Here is a 19,462-nt window from a genome sequence, read left to right on the forward strand (position 1 = left end):
AGGAAAACAATTCAAGAACCAGGCAGCCAGCCCAACCTGGTGGAGGAGGAGACGGGAAAGAACACAACAGCAACGAGCGGTGGCAACCATAGCCATGGCAATCGCCTGGCAGAAGATCTTGAAGCCAAGAACGGCCTCGAAGATCCCGAGCCACCCGCCAAGAAGAGGAAAACAATTCAAGAACCAGGAAGCCAGCCCAACCAGGCGGAGGAGGAGACGGGAAAGACCACAGCAGCAACGAGCGGTGGCAACCGTAGCCATGGCAATCGCCCGACAGAAGATCATGAAGCCAAGAACGGCCTCGAAGATCCCGCCCAACCCGCCGAGAAGAGGAGATCATTTCAAGAACCAAGAAGCAACAAGCCCAACCAGGTGGGGGAGGAGACGAGAAATACGACAACGGGAACGAGCGGCGACAACCGTGGCCACCGCAGTCGCGCCCCCTGCGAGAAGCTATGCACCGAAGTGCAGCCATGCGAATGGCTGATGCAAACATTGTTGGGACTGGGCATCATCAACCGCCCGGTGCGCGTGCTAGGAAAGAAGCTTTCCCAAACCGACGTCAACCCGGACCAGAACCGTCTGCAGCACTCGGAGAAGGAGGTGAAACAGGTGCTCCTCGAGATGATGACGGAGGGGGAGAAGCAGCTCGCGACGCGGCAAGGCGTGGGAGATGGGTTGAGGGTGAGCGTTCTTGACCGGCTGGGACGGGTGTACCATATGAAGTTGAAGAAACTACACAGCGGCAAGAAATGCTTCCGCTTCAGGGGCCCCGACTACCACAAGTTCCTGAAGGACAATCACTTGACGGCCGGCGACATCCTCGAGACGTGGGCGGTCAGGGTGCAGCGGCGAGCAGGCTGCCAGATTAGGGAGGAGGGTGATGGAGGGATCATGGAAGGGGAGCTTCTCATGGTGATGCTAAATTACGAGGACGACTCTTACAAAGAGAGTTCTAGCGAGGAAACAAGAATGTTAGCGCCTGCCGAAAACGAAGCCCTCCATGCATTGTTGCTCTTGCACAAGAAACCTGTGATTTTTAATTAGTTCTTACAATCCTAGATGGTTTTTTGGATAGGTTCTTGATATCGCTGTTGTTGTTATTATGGTGCTATTTTATTATCTTTGAGAGACAGCTAGATAAATCCTAGCCATTCATGTACGAGGAGTGTAAGAGGAAACAATTGTTACTGTTATTGTTATGATAATCATTATTATTTTCGATATCGTTGCTCGTGTCTTTATTATATTGCGGACATGTTTTGCATTACTTCTGGCTGCTTTATTTTTAGATTGATTCAAGAAATTTTTGTTACAATTAAAGTGCCTCCTTTAGTAAAGATTGAATTGAAAAACTCAAGATATTGGTTGAGCAGTTGGTGCACATAGAAGCATATAGTCAAAATAGATCTATTCAACTAGATAGGGCCCGTCCAACCCTTAAGCAACTTAGACGGTCGTCTAATGCCCCAGCCCAAAAAAGACCCACCGCAAGAAAGGCCTCAAAAAAATGGCCCCTTAGACCGGCCCACTGCAGGAAATGTCTCAAATACAAGACGGCCTTAGGCCCCCAAATTTATTGGGCCGCTCCTGCAAGTAGATCCATGAATATTTGGATAGATCATATCGGAGCATGGATCGCTACTGAGATCTCAGTTCTTGTAGATTGATTATGGGTAAACCATTGCAAGAGACTAGTTTTGAAAATGCTAACTCTTCTTCTTGTAAGAAATTGAATGACCCAGATGAAGTTCAACAAGAACATTTACTAATTAATTAGTGCATGGTTGGACTGATAGACTGCCTCTTGCACAAATTACAATCTGGTACTGGCAATAAAACCGTGAAATTGGAAAGGAAGGGGGGAAGGAGAAGGAAAGAGAAGAAAAGGGAGGGGGAGGGAGAAGGAAAGAGAAGTGAGGGAAATCGGAAAGGAAGGGAGAGGGAGAGAGAGAGAGAGAGAGGGAGGAAGTGAGGGAGAGGGTGGCGGTGAGCGGTGTCGCCAAAATAAAATCGAGGGAGGAAAAAGAGAGGGCTTTCAAAGGAAACAGAGTTTTTAGCCCTTTTTAATATATTATTTTATTTTTTTAAAGTGAAGCTGGTAGCTATTTCTGTCTTTACTTAAAATAAATTCAAAAAATAAAAATAATAAATGAAGTCGGCAATGAAAACTAACTTTACTTAAAATAATCAAAAAAATTAAAAAGAGGGGAGGAAGCCCCTGTTTCCTTTCGAAACAGGGGCGACCCCTATCCCCTATCCCTTAGTCCTATTCGGGCGGCTGCCGCTCATTGCCGCCCTCTCTCTCCCTCCCTTGCTCTTCCCCTCCCTCTCTCTTTTTCTATCTTTCCTTCACCCTCTCCCCCTCCCTTCGCCTCTCCCTCTCTCTCCACCGTGCTCTCCCGCTCTCTCCCTCCCTTCCTCCCTCTCCCTCTCCCTCTCCCTCTCCCTCTCCTTCGCCCTCCTTCTCCTCTCTCTCTCTTTCTCTCCCCCTCCCTTGCTGGTTTGCTTGTTGGTTCATGCCGAAATGGCACGGGGGTGTACCATACCGCGCTCTTGGCCTACCGGCATTGGTGCCGATTTTGATACTGTGGATCTTGATCTAAAATCTGATGTAGCTTAGAATTATTGGCCTAGATGTTCTGTTGTGATGTGCAAATATTTGCAGAGTTTTGTTGGTCATGGGGATTCGGTAAATGAAATAAGGACTCAACCATTGAAGCCTTCACTTGTGGTGTCTGCCAGCAAGGTAGATAAGCATTTTTCTTTGTCATAATTAAATGCCATTATACTCTGACATGGTTTTGATGTTATGCTATATTCTCTTTTTTGTGAGTGATGATGTTATGATATTTCCAAAAATAGGATGAATCAGTTAGGCTATGGAATGTGCACACTGGAATCTGTATACTGATATTTGCTGGGGCAGGAGGTCATCGGAATAAAGTTTTGAGTGTTGTAAGTGTGGTGTTCAGTGAAAACCTACTTTACTGTATTTCTTTTGTATCTAGACTTAGTTTTTATACCAATATAAAACCAATGAATGAATATAAGGTATTCACTATTTAAGCACAATCTTGTTTTGTAGGACTTCCATCCCTCTGATATTTACCGCATAGCAAGTTGTGGTATGGACAATACTGTTAAAATTTGGTCGATGAAAGGTAGGCAAGTGATTTGAATTGATCCTTGTGACTGTCTATGCTCTAATTAAGTAGGTTTATCATGACATCAGCTACCTTGTGCAGAGTTCTGGACATATGTTGAAAAGTCATTTAGATGGACTGACCTTCCATCAAAATTTCCCACAAAATATGTGCAGTTTCCAGTGAGTGTGAAATCTTTTATGAATATCTATCAGAAGACAAAGAAATGACAATAGGTTAGAGCTAATTAGTAGTTTCAATAAAATAACTTGACTGCTATCACTGCAGGTGTTCATAGCTTCAGTCCACTCCAACTATGTTGACTGCACTCGGTGGCTTGGTGATTTTGTCTTGTCAAAGGTGAAGTATCTCTTCCCATGTAGTGTAAAGAGTATATTCTTATTTCTTAGTTGACTAATTCCCTAGATTGACTTAGATTTAATCTAGCTAGAATTTGTTCTTGGTAAAATTAAATAAAACATTTGCAAGGAGTGCTATAGTTAAGCTAGTTATATATTAGCATATGTTAAAGGTGGAATCTGTCTACGGCTTACTTGGTGACATGGTATATAAGTTTTCTATGTGTTCGTGCAGGTGCAAATGTATGTAATTTGAGAAGTGAATGCATAAACATTATTTTAGTGTGAATATATTGTTAGGTATATATAGAGCTGGACTTGATGCATGGGTTAGGAATCTTCAAATCATATGTTTTTTGGACTATCTAATTTTTTGGCGGCTTGATGCATCGGTTAGGAATCTTCAAATCATATGTTTTTTTGGTATGTAGGCAATTTAGAAGTAGTGGACACATCCAATAGCTCGGATCATCAATATGAGATTCTCATTGTCCAATGTGGATCTGATTACATTTGAGTGGAGATCTACTCAAGTGTAGCCAAGTCTAGCATATATATATATATATATATATGAATGCTTTCTGCAAGGGTGGGAACATGATTTTTCATTAGGGGTTTTTGTCATATATGATATTTTTATTGCCACAAAGAATTAGAAATAATTAAAATAGAAGAACTGATATTCAGGTTCCAGATTAACCATGGGAGACCAATTTTGAATTCAAATGGTCAAGCGTTATCATGTAGTATAGATTAACAGTAAATGAATTCTATATTGTCTGCCTTTTATATTTAATTACAATATAGCATCAATTTGAATAATTTCAATGATCTACACAAGTTTCAGTAATTTAATAATCAAGAAGATCTTCAAATTCTGATATTTCACTTGAAGGCTTAGTTGACATTATGCACAATGACAAATGATTGAACATAATAATGTCATTAAGTTAAAAAGGGGAAGATGAAGAATAGAGGGGTCACCATAATCCTTTGTTTCTTCCTTAGATTCTTCCAATTAGAGGGAACAGAATTGGAAAAAGGTGCAAGGATTTCGGCATAGATTGTGCTATAGTATATTGCAGTAGACACGAGAGAGAGAGAGAGAGAGAGAGAGTCTTTGCATGAGATTTTATTTTTCAGTCATTTGACCGAGCAAACCATGGGAGAAATAGCATGAGGAATGTGATGCTTGAGTATTCAAAGGAAAGGTCAATTTGGTAGATGGTCAAAATCCTAGAGGTCATGCTTATTTAAATTAGTTTTGACAAAGATTTTTATATTTTTACTCATTTACTACTCTTCCTCATCTTCTATTAGTCACTAGCTTGAGAGTGAATGAAAAGTATTTTTAAAAAAAAGGAGTGAATAAAAAGTAAAAAGGTAGCCACTTGGGTGAGATAAATGGCTTGGAGTTTCTAAGCTCAAGCACATAAAGTAGAAAAGTAATGTGTAAGGAGGCTTTGAATGATGTCTGACAGTGATGTATGTTTACTTCATGACAGGGATTAACTAGAGAGGAGATGGTGTCCTGTTCTTCTTATTGATTAAGATGAAATCAATCGCCAAGACTTTAGGTAAGAAGTCACCGATTTAGTTGGATGATAGGTGGGATGGCTCCTACTAGACCAAAAATATAGGAGGAGCCAAAAATATAAAGGAGATCAGATTTTTTTTTTTTTTGTTTTTGAGGGGAGGGCTGTTCTTAACTTTCAAAGGAATATGACTGGACTTTGGGGGTCTTTGCACCCCAATCTATGTGAGGTCCCCTGGTCTGCCCTTGGCTTTCTGCAGGCCTTAAATCCATCATACTTGGCTCCTATAAGTTGCATCCAATTTATTTAAACAATGTGTGGTAAGAAACTTACACTAAATCAGCATGTCCTATCAAAGTGTAATGCAATCAATTCACATTTGGATGTTTCTGTAAAGCGTAGTAGATTTCTGTTGGCAATCATTGTGTTTGTGATAGATCTTTCTTAAGATGTTAGTTCTTCAATGATTAAATGATTCAGTTATGTCAAATAAGACTGACATGTGCAAATAAATATTACTATCTGGAGCTAATGTATCCACTAGATCATCTGTATGCGATAGAAGTTTGCCTTATCCAATGGAGAACAATTATGACATTGTTATCATAATTTACGATTCATATAACTGATCCAGTTTTAGCTTGACTAATCGTTCGGTATGACTTGTTGGTTTACATCCTTCTGCAGTTAGTGTTTGTTGATGCTGTAGCTTGTGAATTATGTAATGAGTTTCTTGGTATACTGATATATTCTGGTTAAAAACTGCAGAGTGTTGACAATGAAATTGTTTTGTGGGAGCCAAAAACCAAGGAACAAAGTCCTGGAGAGGTGAGGTTCTGGGTAGTTCTTGTTATCCAAGGGCACTTGAGCACCAAAGATTCCACAGATATTCATGCCCCACATGTTTTTTGGTGTAAACTGACATTCTATAGTTCTTAATCCTATATATGTATTTAATTATATATGCAACCTACATACTACTACCTTCATGTCATGGATGTTACTGTTATTGCAAGCTATTGTTTTTTTTATTGTTTCTTCTGCATGTTCAGAGTTATTATCCCTGTAAGATCTAATTGTTTTGTCAGCAAATTCTACTCAAGGAGCTGTTGATATTCTTCAAAAATACCCTGTGCCTGAATGTGATATCTGGTTCATCAAATTTTCATGTGATTTTCACTACAATGCAGCTGCAATAGGTAAACCTCTATACTTGATTATGCGAAATTTTGTATATATAATTTGCTACGATGCATTCATTCTTATATAACTTCGCTGATAAAAATGTGGATCATATACCAACATTTGGATTTTTTCGGTATCCTTTTTGGACTTCTCATGTCGAAAAACCTCTTATTTATATGTTATCATATAGTGGTTTCTTTTTCTCTTTTTCATTTCCTTTTTTCTTTTTTCTTGGAGGGAGACATGGAGAGGGGAGAAACCTCGTGAGTTGGGGATGAGGAATGTTCAGGAACAATTTTTAGATGAGAACCGCAAAGTATTATCCCAAAATTTGGCAGAGATAACAACGCGTCTAGAAGAATTTGACATGGCAACCAATCTACACGTCTTACATCTATATGAGGGTACATACATATATACATGGACAAATACATGAAATAATATTCAGTTTCTACAGGTCAATAGAGTAGAAAACTTTTACTAAAGATGTAGTTTGAGGCTTAATGCCACCGCTTAGCATGTTAGAACTGATACTGAAAATTGATACCACCATGGTTTCATTATATGAAGCATCATGTATGTATAGGACCACTAAGGGTAGCAAAACAGAACACTAAGGGGCTGTTTGGATCCACATACAACTTCTCCATGGAATAGTCCTTATATGACTTGACATGAGAAGGGTTACCAGTAGAAAGATTGGAGCTTTCCCCAATTAAGAAATCCTTGGATTACATAATTCAGAAAAATTTTTGGAGGCCATAAAGCCCCTTTTACAATGAATCTAGCATCCATGCTTTCTGGATTGTGTGATTGGGAGGCTTCCCTGATTGCAAGCATCTCTCCTGTCATCATTTGTTTCCTGAACTTTTGCATGAAGTTTATCCTGTGGATCAGCTATTCAGACATTCTAATAGGCTCTAAGTGTTTGCCTTGTTATATGGTCAAAGATTGCAAGTGTCCAGGCCAGAGGCTCTATTTGTTTCCCATGTAGGTTTAAGCTTATGCTGCTGATGAATAACATATTTAATGTCCCCTTTGACAAGCTTGGAAGTGCAGCAATGATTTTAAGGTAATAACGTAAGTACTCACTTCTTCCTCCATTTTATTACTTCAAGGCTATTCATAGCAACAATTGTGAGATACGGGCTGAAGTTGGCAGCCCCAGCCGACTTCAGCCCCGTCTTCTTTTTTTGGAAGAGGCCAGAGCAGGGGATCGCAGATGCGATCCCCTCCGGCTTCTTCGGGTGCAGCGAGGGCGGGGCGCCGCGGGCGTTACGCGGCAGCCCCGCGGTCATTCTGCGGCCACCCCATGGCCGCACGAGCGGCCGTTGATTTCGCCCCACTGCCGCGATTTTCGCGGCGGAGAGCTGTTGAAATGGGGTTATAAAACCCCCTTTCCTCCTCCCTTGGATCCTCCATCGAGCACTTTCTCTCCTCCCCCCCTCTCTTCCCTGCTTCTCCTTCTTCTCCAGTGACCGTGTGCGCCACTTCAATCGAGTTCAGCCACCCCGAGAGCCAAGCTCCTTTGATTTTCTTATTCCCCTGTTTTTCGATCTAGTTTGGCCGTTGGAAACCCCACCGCCGTTGCCGCTGCTAGCCGCCGGATCGAGCCACTTGCGGTCGGGATCTGCCGCCTCCGTTGACCGCTGGTAAGCCTTCTCTTGCCCTGTATTTCATGTTCTTTTTTCTGTTCAAGCCCCAAACCGAGGTCATCCTCGGATCCTCCCTCTACGGCCGAGCCGCCGTGGCGCACTGCCACCGGCCACGACCGCCCTACCGACAGCCGTGTCCCCCGCGAGCCGCCGGTCGGGCCACTGTCCGGCCACCTAGGCCGGCCCCCCCTTCCTCCCCTATTTTCCCATCTCCCCTGTCCGTGGGGAGATTGGGAAGGAAGAAGGCCCGTTATGGGCCGAACTGGGCCAAGATTGGGCCCAATTCATGGTGGGCCCAACTTGGGCCCAGTTCACGGTGGGCCCAACTTGGGCCCAGCTTTAAACTGAACCCGAATCCGAACTCGAACTCGAACCCGAAACCCGAACTCATTTGGCCAATAAATGGAATTTTGCAGTTAAGCCCTTGACAGTATGTTATTTCATAAAAGGGTCTTCTATAAGTTATGTTTGATCCCTATAAGAAAGATTATTACATAAGAGTCCCCAAATGTATTCGATTGGTCCCTCTACTAAAGTTTTATTATAAAACAGTACCCTGTAATTAAGTATTAGCCCCTGCAATGCATAAATAATCCATTAGAGACCAACTTTGGGGGCCCTATTGGGCTGGATCTATGCGGGTCAATTGGGCCATGTCCGATATGGGCCCTATCGGGCCATGCCCATTATGGGCCAACTCTGAGCCCTGTTGGGCCATGTCCAATAGTATTACTTTTGGTTTTGCTTAGCTCTGAAATTTATAAAGAAATTAATTAAATGTTAACAGGTGAACCTGATCCGCCTACCTGAAGTAGGAATTAAGCGAGGAGAGGTAAGTAACTTAATACTTCAAGTATGATTTTTAAATTATTTGATAAATAGATTAAATTCTGAAATATGTTTTGTATTTAGTAAAATGGGTCTGGCATGTTAAATTTCATTTGAAAATTATGCTCTGAAATCCGTAAACTATGACTGGAAAATTTATGAAATATGTTTTTATATATATGTATTCTCAGCATGGCTATGATCTGTTCTGTTCTGTTCTGGCCCCGCCAATGGGGATTATACGTTGGACCTGTCGACTTGTAATCTGTGAGGAACCGGTTTCGACACCGCGCCACTGGTGATTAGAAAAGTGGTTTCTGGACACCGTTTCCACCGGTGACTAACAATAGTGGTTTCTGGCACTCTGTGCAACCCATGCCACTGGGTTACATGGCCGTAGCCTATTATGTTGAGATTCTGGTATAAGAGTTTTTGGAAAAATGATAATATGTTTTGGAAACAACAAAATGATGTTATTTATGATTTATTCCAGACATTATCCTGTATTTTGATCTGATATGCTCTGACCCCACTTTGGGGTATTTTGTTGCTTACTGGGCTAGTGTAGCTCATTATTCTATTTTCTCCATTTTTCAGATCTAGAGGCTTGATCTCACGGGATTGAGGAGTGCGTTAGATTTTCCGACGATTCCTTCAGTTATTGGTCCTTTAGTTAGATTGATTAAAGTATTTGACTTACGTAAGCATATGTTATTTGAAATTTTGTAAGACTGCTTTTGAATATATTTAAAAGTTTATGTCAACTTTGAACATCTGTGATTGTTCCGATATGTTTTGATGCCTTGCACGCCTGTGCGGCCCGCCGTGCGGGCGTGCGGCGTCTGCCGCGCCTCGAGCTCGGGGCGTGACAGATTTGGTAGTATCAGAGCTCAGGTTTCAGATTTCTAGGGATTGTGTTTGAAATAGTCGGATGGAGCTTAAGTTTTAGGATCTTTAGAATTCGTCGGAAAGTTTGAGAGATGGGCAGACATTAGGCCATTAAACGAAGGTATTTATTTGCTTTTGTTATTGATAAATTTATGTTATTTTACCAGAATTTTGAAATGCTAAAATGCAACCTAATTATGGCTGTAACCAAAGTGTGAATAAGTTATTCTGAGAGTTTTCTTGGTAGAGCAATTTGTATTTCAATGATTAATTAGATTTTGACTAAATTAAGTGAAGGAATATTAATCATGAGATATTATCGTGCAATGTAATTATTTTGGAAGTTTAACTTGATATCAGGCACTATGGATATTGCTTCTAGTTGAAGTTAATTATTTTGGTAGCAATTTAAGATTCATCTATAAAAAGATGTTTAAAGCTTGGACTAGAAAATATTCATTGAAATCTGTATGTGGATCATGCATGGAGCTCGTATATAGAAGGAAAAATATACTTGGGGATGAGACTTAAGAGTTCTTATTTGGCTCTACTTGAGACTTGAAACAATTAAGATTGATATTTTGATGGAAAGTCAATTAGTAAATCTTGAGAATATTGGTGGATTAAAATGTTTTTGGGTTGGTCGAAGATAGGACCTCTTTGATTTGGAAAAGTTCTTGATGGTTTTTCTTGTTAATGAAAAATTTCGTTGGAAAGTATAGTGTTTTTGATTTTGATCAATATGGATATCATTGTGTTATTAGTAGATTCTTTTATCTGCAATATATATTAAAAAAAAAATGGGAACTATTACTAAAGGGATGAAATAGTTAATGAGTTTGTGGTGTTTTGAATAGATTCTCTAAGTCTAGTTGTTTACAAGATTCCGAAATGTTGCAGTATTGCAAATAAAAAATATTTTACTTATTTAAGGAATTGATCTCAATGTAAAATCATAGAGCTTATATCTTGGAGGAATTTCTTATAAATCTTTGAACCAGATTATTAGATTTGTGTGAGTTAAATATTTATTAATCAAGGCTATGAGTTGATTGTGGATTTTGTATCACCATATGAGAAATGCAAGTGGGATTTCATGAGAGGCCCAAATAAGTTTAGCCTAAAAGAAAAGATTCAGGATGATTAAGTAAGCTCCTAAGTAAGTTAATCTAGAATCTTTTAATTATCAAAGCTTAGAATAAATATTAACTTGTATAATGGAATTGTCAAGGGAAACTAGAATTAGCTTAGTTCAAATTTGGATCTAGAATATGATTACTTGATTATATGATAGTACAAATACGACAACTATCTCAAGGGTTAATCATGACCTAGTGTACTTGGAAAGCAAGGATAAAATTTTGCTTGGATATTATAAAAAAAAAAATGTTGATGATCTTGGATTATTAAGAAATTTTGGAGAATATTGATCAGAGTTGCGCAGCGAAAGTATGATGGACTGAGTCAATTTAAACTGGTCAAAAATATTGACTGTGTTTTGGTAACATGTTATTATGAAAGACTATGTTGTTCAATAATGAAAGATTTTGTTAATAAGGGAAGGTGTATACTATTGATTCTCAGGTCAATCATGATATGATTATGTTATCTCTTGGATAGAATTTGCTATTTTTGGGTATGCTAAGAAAATAATAATAATAATAATAATTTGAGCGTATCATGACTCGGGTTAGTTGATTGTTGACTAAATATGGTCTAATTTGCTAAGTATCTGAATAAACCATGCATTATTTGCTCCCATCTTATAATTTATAAGTTTAAGTTAAAAGCTTTGTAGCATATTGAATCATGGTATCAATACTTTGCCTTCCCATACCTGCTCTTGTGATTTGATGCAAATCATTTTTGAGATAGACCGTTGCTATCTAATGATCGTCAGTACATGTTCATTTTGTGAATTACATTTCTAGCCATTTAATGATTTGACTCCAAGGTTGGTCATCATCCTTTGAGGGATCAGCACACTACCATGATAAGTGTATGAGATCTATTTCATTTCAATTTCTATCCCAAACACAACTAATTTTAATCAATCCTGTTGTGAATCGATCCTGATCCAATCTCGAGTGAACATGCATCAAGATGATAATTTCAATATGAGATTTTAGTCAGTCACTTATCTAGTGTTAATCTTGCGAGTTTTATGAAATTTTTGATAGTTGATCCAAAGCTATCTATCACACTGATTTTGATCGAGGAAAATGAGATCTTGGATTTATATTACTCAATGGGCTGAGCATCTGAAAGGCCTAGATCTCTTAAATTTCAAGGACGAAATTTTTTTAAGGGGAAGAGAATGTGAGATACGGGCTGAAGTCGGCAGCCCCAGCCGACTTCAGCCCCGTCTTCTTTTTTTGGAAAAGGCCAGAACAGGGGATCGCAGATGCGATCCCCTCCGGCTTCTTCGGGTGCAGCGAGGGCGGGGCGCCGCGGGCGTTACGCGGCAGCCCCGCGGTCATTCCGCGGCCACCCCATGGCCGCACGAGCGGCCGTTGATTTCGCCCCACTGCCGCGATTTTTGCGGCGGAGAGCTGTTGAAATGGGGTTATAAAACCCCCTTTCCTCCTCCCTTGGATCCTCCATCGAGCACTTTCTCTCCTCCCCCCCCTCTCTTCCCTGCTTCTCCTTCTTCTCCGGTCACCGTGTGCGTCACTTCAATCGAGTTCAGCCACCCCGGGAGCTAAGCTCCTTTGATTTTCTTATTCCCCTGTTTTTCGATCTAGTTTGGCCGTTGGAAACCCCACCGTCGTTGCCGCTGCTAGCCGCCGGATCGAGCCACCTACGACCGGGATCTGCCGCCTCCGTCGACCGCCGGTAAGCCTTCTCTTGCCCTGTATTTCATGTTTTTTTTTTTTCTGTTCAAGCCCCAAACCGAGGTCATCCTCGGATCCTCCCTCTACGGCCGAGCCGTCGTGGCACTCTGCCACCGGCCACGACCGCCCTACCGACGGCCGTGTCCCCCGCGAGCCGCCGGCCGGGCCACTGTCCGGCCACCTAGGCCGGCCCCCCCTTCCTCCCTTATTTTCCCATCTCCCCTGTCCGTGGGGAGATTGGGAAGGAAGAAGGCCCGTTATGGGCCGAACTGGGCCAAGATTGGGCCCAATTCATGGTGGGCCCAACTTGGGCCCAGTTCACGGTGGGCCCAACTTGGGCCCAGCTTTAAACCGAACCCGAATCCGAACCCGAACTCGAACCCGAAACCAGAACCCGAAACCCGAACTCATTTGGCCAATAAATGGATTTTTGCAGTTAAGCCCTTGACAGTATGTTATTTCATAAAAGGGTCTTCTATAAGTTATGTTTGATCCCTATAAGAAAGATTATTACATAAGAGTCCCCAAATGTATTCGATTGGTCCCTCTACTAAAGTTTTATTATAAAACAGTACCCTGTAATTAAGTATTAGCCCCTGCAATGCATAAATAATCCATTAGAGGCCAACTTTGGGGGCCCTATTGGGCTGGATCTATGCGGGTCAATTGGGCCGTGTCCGATATGGGCCCTATCGGGCCATGCCCATTATGGGCCAACTCTGAGCCCTGTTGGGCCATGTCCAATAGTATTACTTTTGGTTTGCTTAGCTCTGAAATTTATAAAGAAATTAATTAAATGTTAACAGGTGAACCTGATCCGCCTACCTGAAGTAGGAATTAAGCGAGGAGAGGTAAGTAACTTAATACTTCAAGTGTGATTTTTAAATTATTTGATAAATAGATTAAATTCTGAAATATGTTTTGTATTTAGTAAAATGGGTCTGGCATGTTAAATTTCATTTGAAAATTATGCTCTGAAATCCGTAAATTATGACTGAAAAATTTATGAAATATGTTTTTATATATATGTATTCTCAGCATGGCTATGATCTGTTCTGTTCTGTTCTGGCCCCGCCAATGGGGATTATACGTTGGACCTGTCGACTTGTAATCTGTGAGGAACCGGTTTCGACACCGCGCCACCGGTGATTAGAATAGTGGTTTCTGGACACCGTTTCCACCGGTGACTAACAATAGTGGTTTCTGGCACTATGTGCAACCCATGCCACTGGGTTACGTGGCCGTAGCCTATTATGTTGAGATTCTGGTATAAGAGTTTTTGGAAAAATGATAATATGTTTTGGAAACAACAAAATGATGTTATTTATGATTTATTCCAGACATTATCCTGTATTTTGATCTGATATGCTCTGACCCCACTTTGGGGTATTTTGTTGCTTACTGGGTTAGTGTAGCTCATTATTCTATTTTTTTCATTTTTCAGATCTAGAGGCTTGATCTCACGGGATTGAGGAGTGCGTTAGATTTTCCGACGATTCCTTCAGTTATTGGTCCTTTAGTTAGATTGATTAAAGTATTTGACTTACGTAAGCATATGTTATTTGAAATTTTGTAAGACTGCTTTTGAATAAATTTAAATAATTATGTCATCTTTGAATAGCTGTATCTGCTTTGATATGATCTGCTGCCCTGCGCGCCCGTGCGGCCCGCCGTGCGGGCGTGCGGCGTCTGCCGCGCCTCGGGCTCGGGGCGTGACAACAATGATCTCACCATTCGTACTCCCATTAGAATGTTATAAATTTGGCATCTCTTATTACAATCAGATGCAATTTTAGACCATATCTTCTTCTTACCTCCTCCTCCTAAACCACTTCTTTATACCTCCTCCTCCTTCACCATGTAGTTGTCGACCTCCCTATGAAAGTAGCCAGGACATTTCTCTAAGTCTCATTGCAAAATCATTGTAACAACCTTCTTTTAACCATGTGAGACCTAGACAATGGTATGGGAGAATATACTAGGGAAATAAAAAACATGTAAGACCCTTAATAGAGGCCTTTTCTCCTTCTAATCTAATAATTTATTTTATTCTTCCATATTATAGTTTATGGGAGATGACCACAAGGTATTTTTAAAATTTTTGACACCAAACTTTCTCCCAAGATTTGCTTTGTGTTTCAAAGGACAAATCAAATGAGTTAAAACTCATTAAGTACCTGATAAATGCTAAATAAGTCTATAAATCAATTCCAGAACTTTTCTTTTGACATGCACAAAACTTAGGGAAAGAATTCTTTTCTTGTGTCATTTTCTTCTTGCACCATACTCTAGGTGCAAAATTTAAGATCTAACAAGATCTTTGGGAAAAATATTTCATGAGATGCTCATAAGTTTAACTGTTGTATTATTACAACTAATAGCCTCGTAGACCTTTGTTTATGACCATCAATGGCATGTAGAAATTATCGAAAATTAGAATGGTGTAAGATTAGCTCTCTAGTCCCTTTCCCTCTGTCCCACATTTTCGTCCTCTCCCTTTCCCCATAGAAAGAGTTTGTGACAAAATAACATGGCCTGCCAAATTGAATCGAACCACCCAGGTTGAGATGTACCAACCCAAATGAATGCAAAATTGGGTTGGTCTGGCCTCTTGGTTCGGGACCCAACTCGAATCTCTTTGAACCAAGTAGAATGTGGTTTTAAATACTATTGGATGGGTCATCTTGGTTTTTTCTTGGAATGGGATGCCTTTCATATCTATACTTAGGATGGTGGATGTCTCATCCAATCCCAGTCCATTCCCCAACTCGTTCCGTTTTGGCACTAAGGATGGTTCCCTATCTCTTGTGATAGTGGGATGCCCCAGTATCTCACCAGCACTAAAACTTTGCATGGACAAGTGACATGAGCTTTAATGTGTGTACAAGAATTTGACATGGCAACTTGGCAAACACTATATAGAGAATATATTTATGCTTTTATCGATGCATGCTTTTTGTATAACTTATTACCAGCTGGACTAGCCTACCCCAGCAAGTTGCTATGAATCCACAAGGCCCCTATGAAGAGTTATTCTGCCTTTATCTATATGTACATAACACTGACAATTGATGCCATCTTTGATTGGCTTCATGTAGTATCAACGAGGGTCATAAGTTTCCGACTTGTATAATTTTTTTTCCAAATAACGTTGCCAGAAGAATAGTTAATAAGTAGCAAGGTCTTTTCTATGTTCCATGGATGGTATTACAACCCAAAATCCTTTGTATGGTGTGCACTTCTATATGCTAGTTGCTCGAACTAAATCCATGATATGATTGAAAAGGTTGGATCAGTTTTAGCAAGTAGTCTTACAAGCTTACGGTCCACTTTTCCAATTTATATTCTTTGCGAATTTCCAAATCTCTCATGCTTGATTGCTTTGGAACTTCAATAACTTTTTTCAAGTAATTCATACGTTTCGACTTTCAAGACTAACGACTTATTTGAGAAAATCTTTAGAGTTTATCAATTTATGTATGATTTTTATAATATGGTATATAGTTTAAGTGGGTGATGAACTAATTGAAGAGGATTGCATGAACCTAGAACAAATCTTTCACCAATACGTATTGATTTAGATGTCCGTTGTGCAGCCTTTTTAATAAATATGACCATAGTATCCAATAAGGAAGTAGCTCATACTAGACATCTCAATTCTCAAAGGAAGGTTGAAATGAAAAATTTGCAAACAGGACTGAAGAGATGTCTTTATCCATTAATTTTCAGGTAAAAGGGAACCATGCATTGGAAGGCAATTTGTGGGCATGCAACCTAAAGAGGCAAAAGTCCTGGTCCAAGAGAGATTTATTAATACATGAAAGCTATATTAGACGATGTATTGTATAATTGTAAAATCCCCAAGAGGCTGCAGTCTGAATTTTGATTTGGATCTGATGACTCTGGGTTTTATTTGCATTTTTTTATAGAATTCTATGTGGCATTTAATGCTTGACACATGGGCTTTCTAAGCCCTAAACTGGAGAAGGGGCACTGACCAGCATATTTTTAGTACTTGAGAAACTTCTGTTGCACTGCTCCGTGCTTTTTAAACCTAAAGGGATTGAGCTAAATCTGATGGACCATATGTCTGCTGAGATTTGGCTACAAATAAGAATGAGGATGCACCAATAGATGGAGATGAGGAGAACAATGGGAGGATCTGACCCGGTAGAAGTGCCTGCCTTCCCTTCTTTTTTTCCTTTCTTTTGTTCGTTTTATTCTTTTCTTTCCCCTCTTTACTTGTGTTTCTATATTTCTTTATTTCCTCCTTTTACTTGCTTTCTCCTTTTTCGCCTCTTTTTTCCCACTACTTTTTCTTTGCCCAAAGCTTTTCTTGGTGCCTTCTTGGACCCACAAACTAGTCAACCCCATTGGTGAATCAAATATGTTGTGGCCACTGAAAGTTCAGATTTGCACCATCTTTGCCAATAAGAACCACAGTTAATGTCTAATCTTAATCATTGGATCAAGGGGCATCTGAAAACTTTCAACTTACCCCCTACAAGAAAAACATACTGAGGGCATAACTTTCTTTCTTGTTACCCATCTTAAAATGCACGGCCAAGGTGATGAGACACTGTTAGTTGTATACATATTGTAGAATGTACATAAAAGTAGTTTTGGCGGTCCCCAAAACATGGTTTCGCGCAAATAACTTTTTTTGCTCTAGAAAAAAGTTAAACTGAGCGATCACATGATCCACAAGTAATAAGTTACCAAGCTTAGGCACCTTAATGAACCATGGGGATCATCTTTTTCAATATCCTTATGCTTTATGGTTACAAAACATAACTATGCTTGTCATGCCCTGTGAATACAAAACCTGCTGTCTGTGTGACTCTTGACAATACCACTAACAATAAAGTAACAAGAAGAATGACTGAAGTCAGAACTCTGTACCTGAAATTTGAGCATTCTAATACTAGAAGCATCATCAAGTTTGATCTTAATTGGTAAGAAAGCTTACTCGATGAGTGCAAAAATAATTTTAGTACTTGCTTACTCAACTTCATTTTTTTTGATGAAAAATAGAGCAAATCTCAATGAAAGCTTTTGGGATAAGAGTATCGATAGTGAATCTAATGATATTATCCTTTCAGTCTTTGTTTGGCCTGGTGAGAATCCAGTACTCTTTAGAAATGCATGACTCTTGGAAGAAAATGAAGCTATGAGCACCAAGCTTCAACATCATCATGTGCCATCTCAGAATTAAAAATAATAGGCATTTAATTTCTTCCTCTATGTTCCTAGGAAGATTTCCTACTACAAACTAAGAAATTCCTTCTCTGGTCCTTCAAGAAGAGGTTCCAGAAGAAGAGAAAATGAGTTCGGAAATTTCCTCATCTACCATCCGCTTTCACAATAAAGCGGGGACCAATCTTGTTTCTAGAGAAACTAATATTTCCTAAGCAAAAAATAAGACTTAGCAAAAATAAATATTATTGATGTAATACATCCATATTATCTGATTATATCAAAGTATTTCTTTTTATTAAATGTTTTATGTTTGGCAGTTGTTTGGGTGATCTTGATATCATGAACTGGTAACAGCTTCCACTGAGCAGGAAATCGAGAAGGAAAGATTTATGTTTGGGAGCTTCAGTCCAACCCACCTGTTCTCATAGCAAGGTTATTATGATTTCTAACTTTGTTATTTTAACACAATCTCTCTTATTTTATTGCTGTATCTCTTCCTATTATGCATAGCGACTTTTGCTGACAAATCAGTTTGTTGCAGACTAGCTCTGCTCTGTAAATCTCCCATAAGGCAGACAGCACTGACCTTTGATGGAAGGTACTTAAGTCACTCCCACATCATATCAGTACATTATGCTTCAATTGAATTTTGAGCACATCCATCCTTAAAAGATCATAGGTTCACCTTTCTTATGTATATATTAGTTTGACCATGGGAACTCAAACTGGTCTTTGTACTACAGCACCATCCTTAGCTGTTGTGAGGATGGCTCCATATGGCGCTGGGATGTAGTTCAGTCATGATGCGACCCATTAATTTGGAGGTACTCTTTCCTTGCAACCAATGCGCGATTTTAGCTTTTGTTTGTAAGCTAGATGAGTAGAACAATTTATTGTCTTGCATCCATAATTTCAGCTTGTTACTTGGAAGAAAGTCTTATTCTGTGGTTCTATCACATATGACCATGCTACCCAGGAAAGTAGCCACATTAACTTATTGTCGCGCTACTCTGCTAGCTGTGCAGGTCCTACTTCAACTTGATGGTCACTTTTCAGTACTTGTACAACAGGGTTGCTGTATCTAAATGATGTAGAAGTAGCTGCACTGCTTGGATCAGATTTTCGTCTCCAGAAAGCCCCATCTTTTCTTCATTTTTGTGCTTCCTGTGTTCTTGTAGCCTTCTGCTCTTGTACTCAATGTTATAGTGCGGCTACGGGCGATCAGCAAGAATCACCTTATCCAGAATCTGGAGGTATGATAGAAGCATTATGAATTTGCTATGGATTTAATGGTACCTTTTTAAGAGGTTGCACCTAGTAGGGAGGTTTAGTATACTTGGGAGTCACAGACCCCCTTTTTTTCTTCTTTTTTTGAATTAAAACAGACCCTCTTTTTTCTTGACATCTGTATATTCAGGTTCACTTCAGAGAATGCTGAGTCCTTCCTAATCAGTCTGTTTCCACCAGCAATTGAATATCTAACTTGGGGAGGACAGCATGTGGATGGTGTAGTTGTGGGCTATCATGCTGTTCAAATTTATGTTCTTGTATGTTCTTGGCTTATAGGAACTTGGCTAACAATGATGGTGGTGATGATGGAGTCTGGTTAAATGATTTTATCTCAGGCTTCAGGCAAATATAAGGATGAGAAGACCAAGAAATGATTCAATCTAAGGCCAGTTCATTCAATTTTCAAATTTGTATGCCAAATCTGTAACATGCACTTAATTTACTTTTATCTAATGTGATAGAAGGGGATAAAATGGATTTTCCAACATAAGCAATGGTTAACTTTTATTTTTACAATAAAACATTGCATAATGTTCTTTACTA

At 39.8% G+C, this 19,462-nt stretch overlaps 1 protein-coding gene across 10 annotated transcripts; it reads left to right on the plus strand.

Annotated features, from left to right (window-relative positions):
• Nucleotides 1-2,423: 2,423 nt before the first annotated feature.
• Nucleotides 2,424-19,462, plus strand: LOC103699671 (polycomb group protein FIE1-like). 10 transcript variants are annotated; one of them, XR_005508782.1, is made up of 12 exons: nt 2,424-2,749; nt 2,866-2,958; nt 3,089-3,164; nt 3,249-3,328; nt 3,435-3,506; nt 5,809-5,868; nt 6,143-6,239; nt 17,984-18,061; nt 18,171-18,227; nt 18,373-18,453; nt 18,647-18,882; nt 19,047-19,462. XR_005508782.1 is itself a non-coding variant. In XM_039119769.1 (11 exons), the coding sequence occupies exons 1-10, from the start codon at nt 2,651-2,653 to the stop codon at nt 18,431-18,433; spliced, it is 759 nt and encodes a 252-aa protein (XP_038975697.1). In that variant the 5' UTR covers nt 2,424-2,650; the 3' UTR covers nt 18,434-18,453; nt 18,655-18,919. The 10 variants fall into 10 exon arrangements, 4 of the variants coding, with proteins under 4 accessions (XP_038975697.1, XP_038975698.1, XP_038975699.1 ...); XR_005508781.1 differs by having other exon boundaries at nt 18,655-18,882; XR_005508783.1 differs by having other exon boundaries at nt 18,700-18,882.

This window comes from Phoenix dactylifera, unplaced genomic scaffold, assembly GCF_009389715.1.
Source record: "Phoenix dactylifera cultivar Barhee BC4 unplaced genomic scaffold, palm_55x_up_171113_PBpolish2nd_filt_p 000612F, whole genome shotgun sequence".
In the NCBI taxonomy this organism is placed as follows: Eukaryota; Viridiplantae; Streptophyta; class Magnoliopsida; order Arecales; family Arecaceae; genus Phoenix; species Phoenix dactylifera.

Coding starts and splice junctions, on each gene's coding strand:
- LOC103699671 (XM_039119769.1), top strand. CDS start 2,651: ATGTGCAAATATTTGCAGAGTTTTGTTGGTCATGGGGATTCGGTAAAT. Junction 2,959..3,088: donor GGAATAAAGTTTTGAGTGTT/GTAAGTGTGGTG, acceptor CTTGTTTTGTAG/GACTTCCATCCCTCTGATAT. Junction 3,165..3,248: donor TAAAATTTGGTCGATGAAAG/GTAGGCAAGTGA, acceptor TACCTTGTGCAG/AGTTCTGGACATATGTTGAA.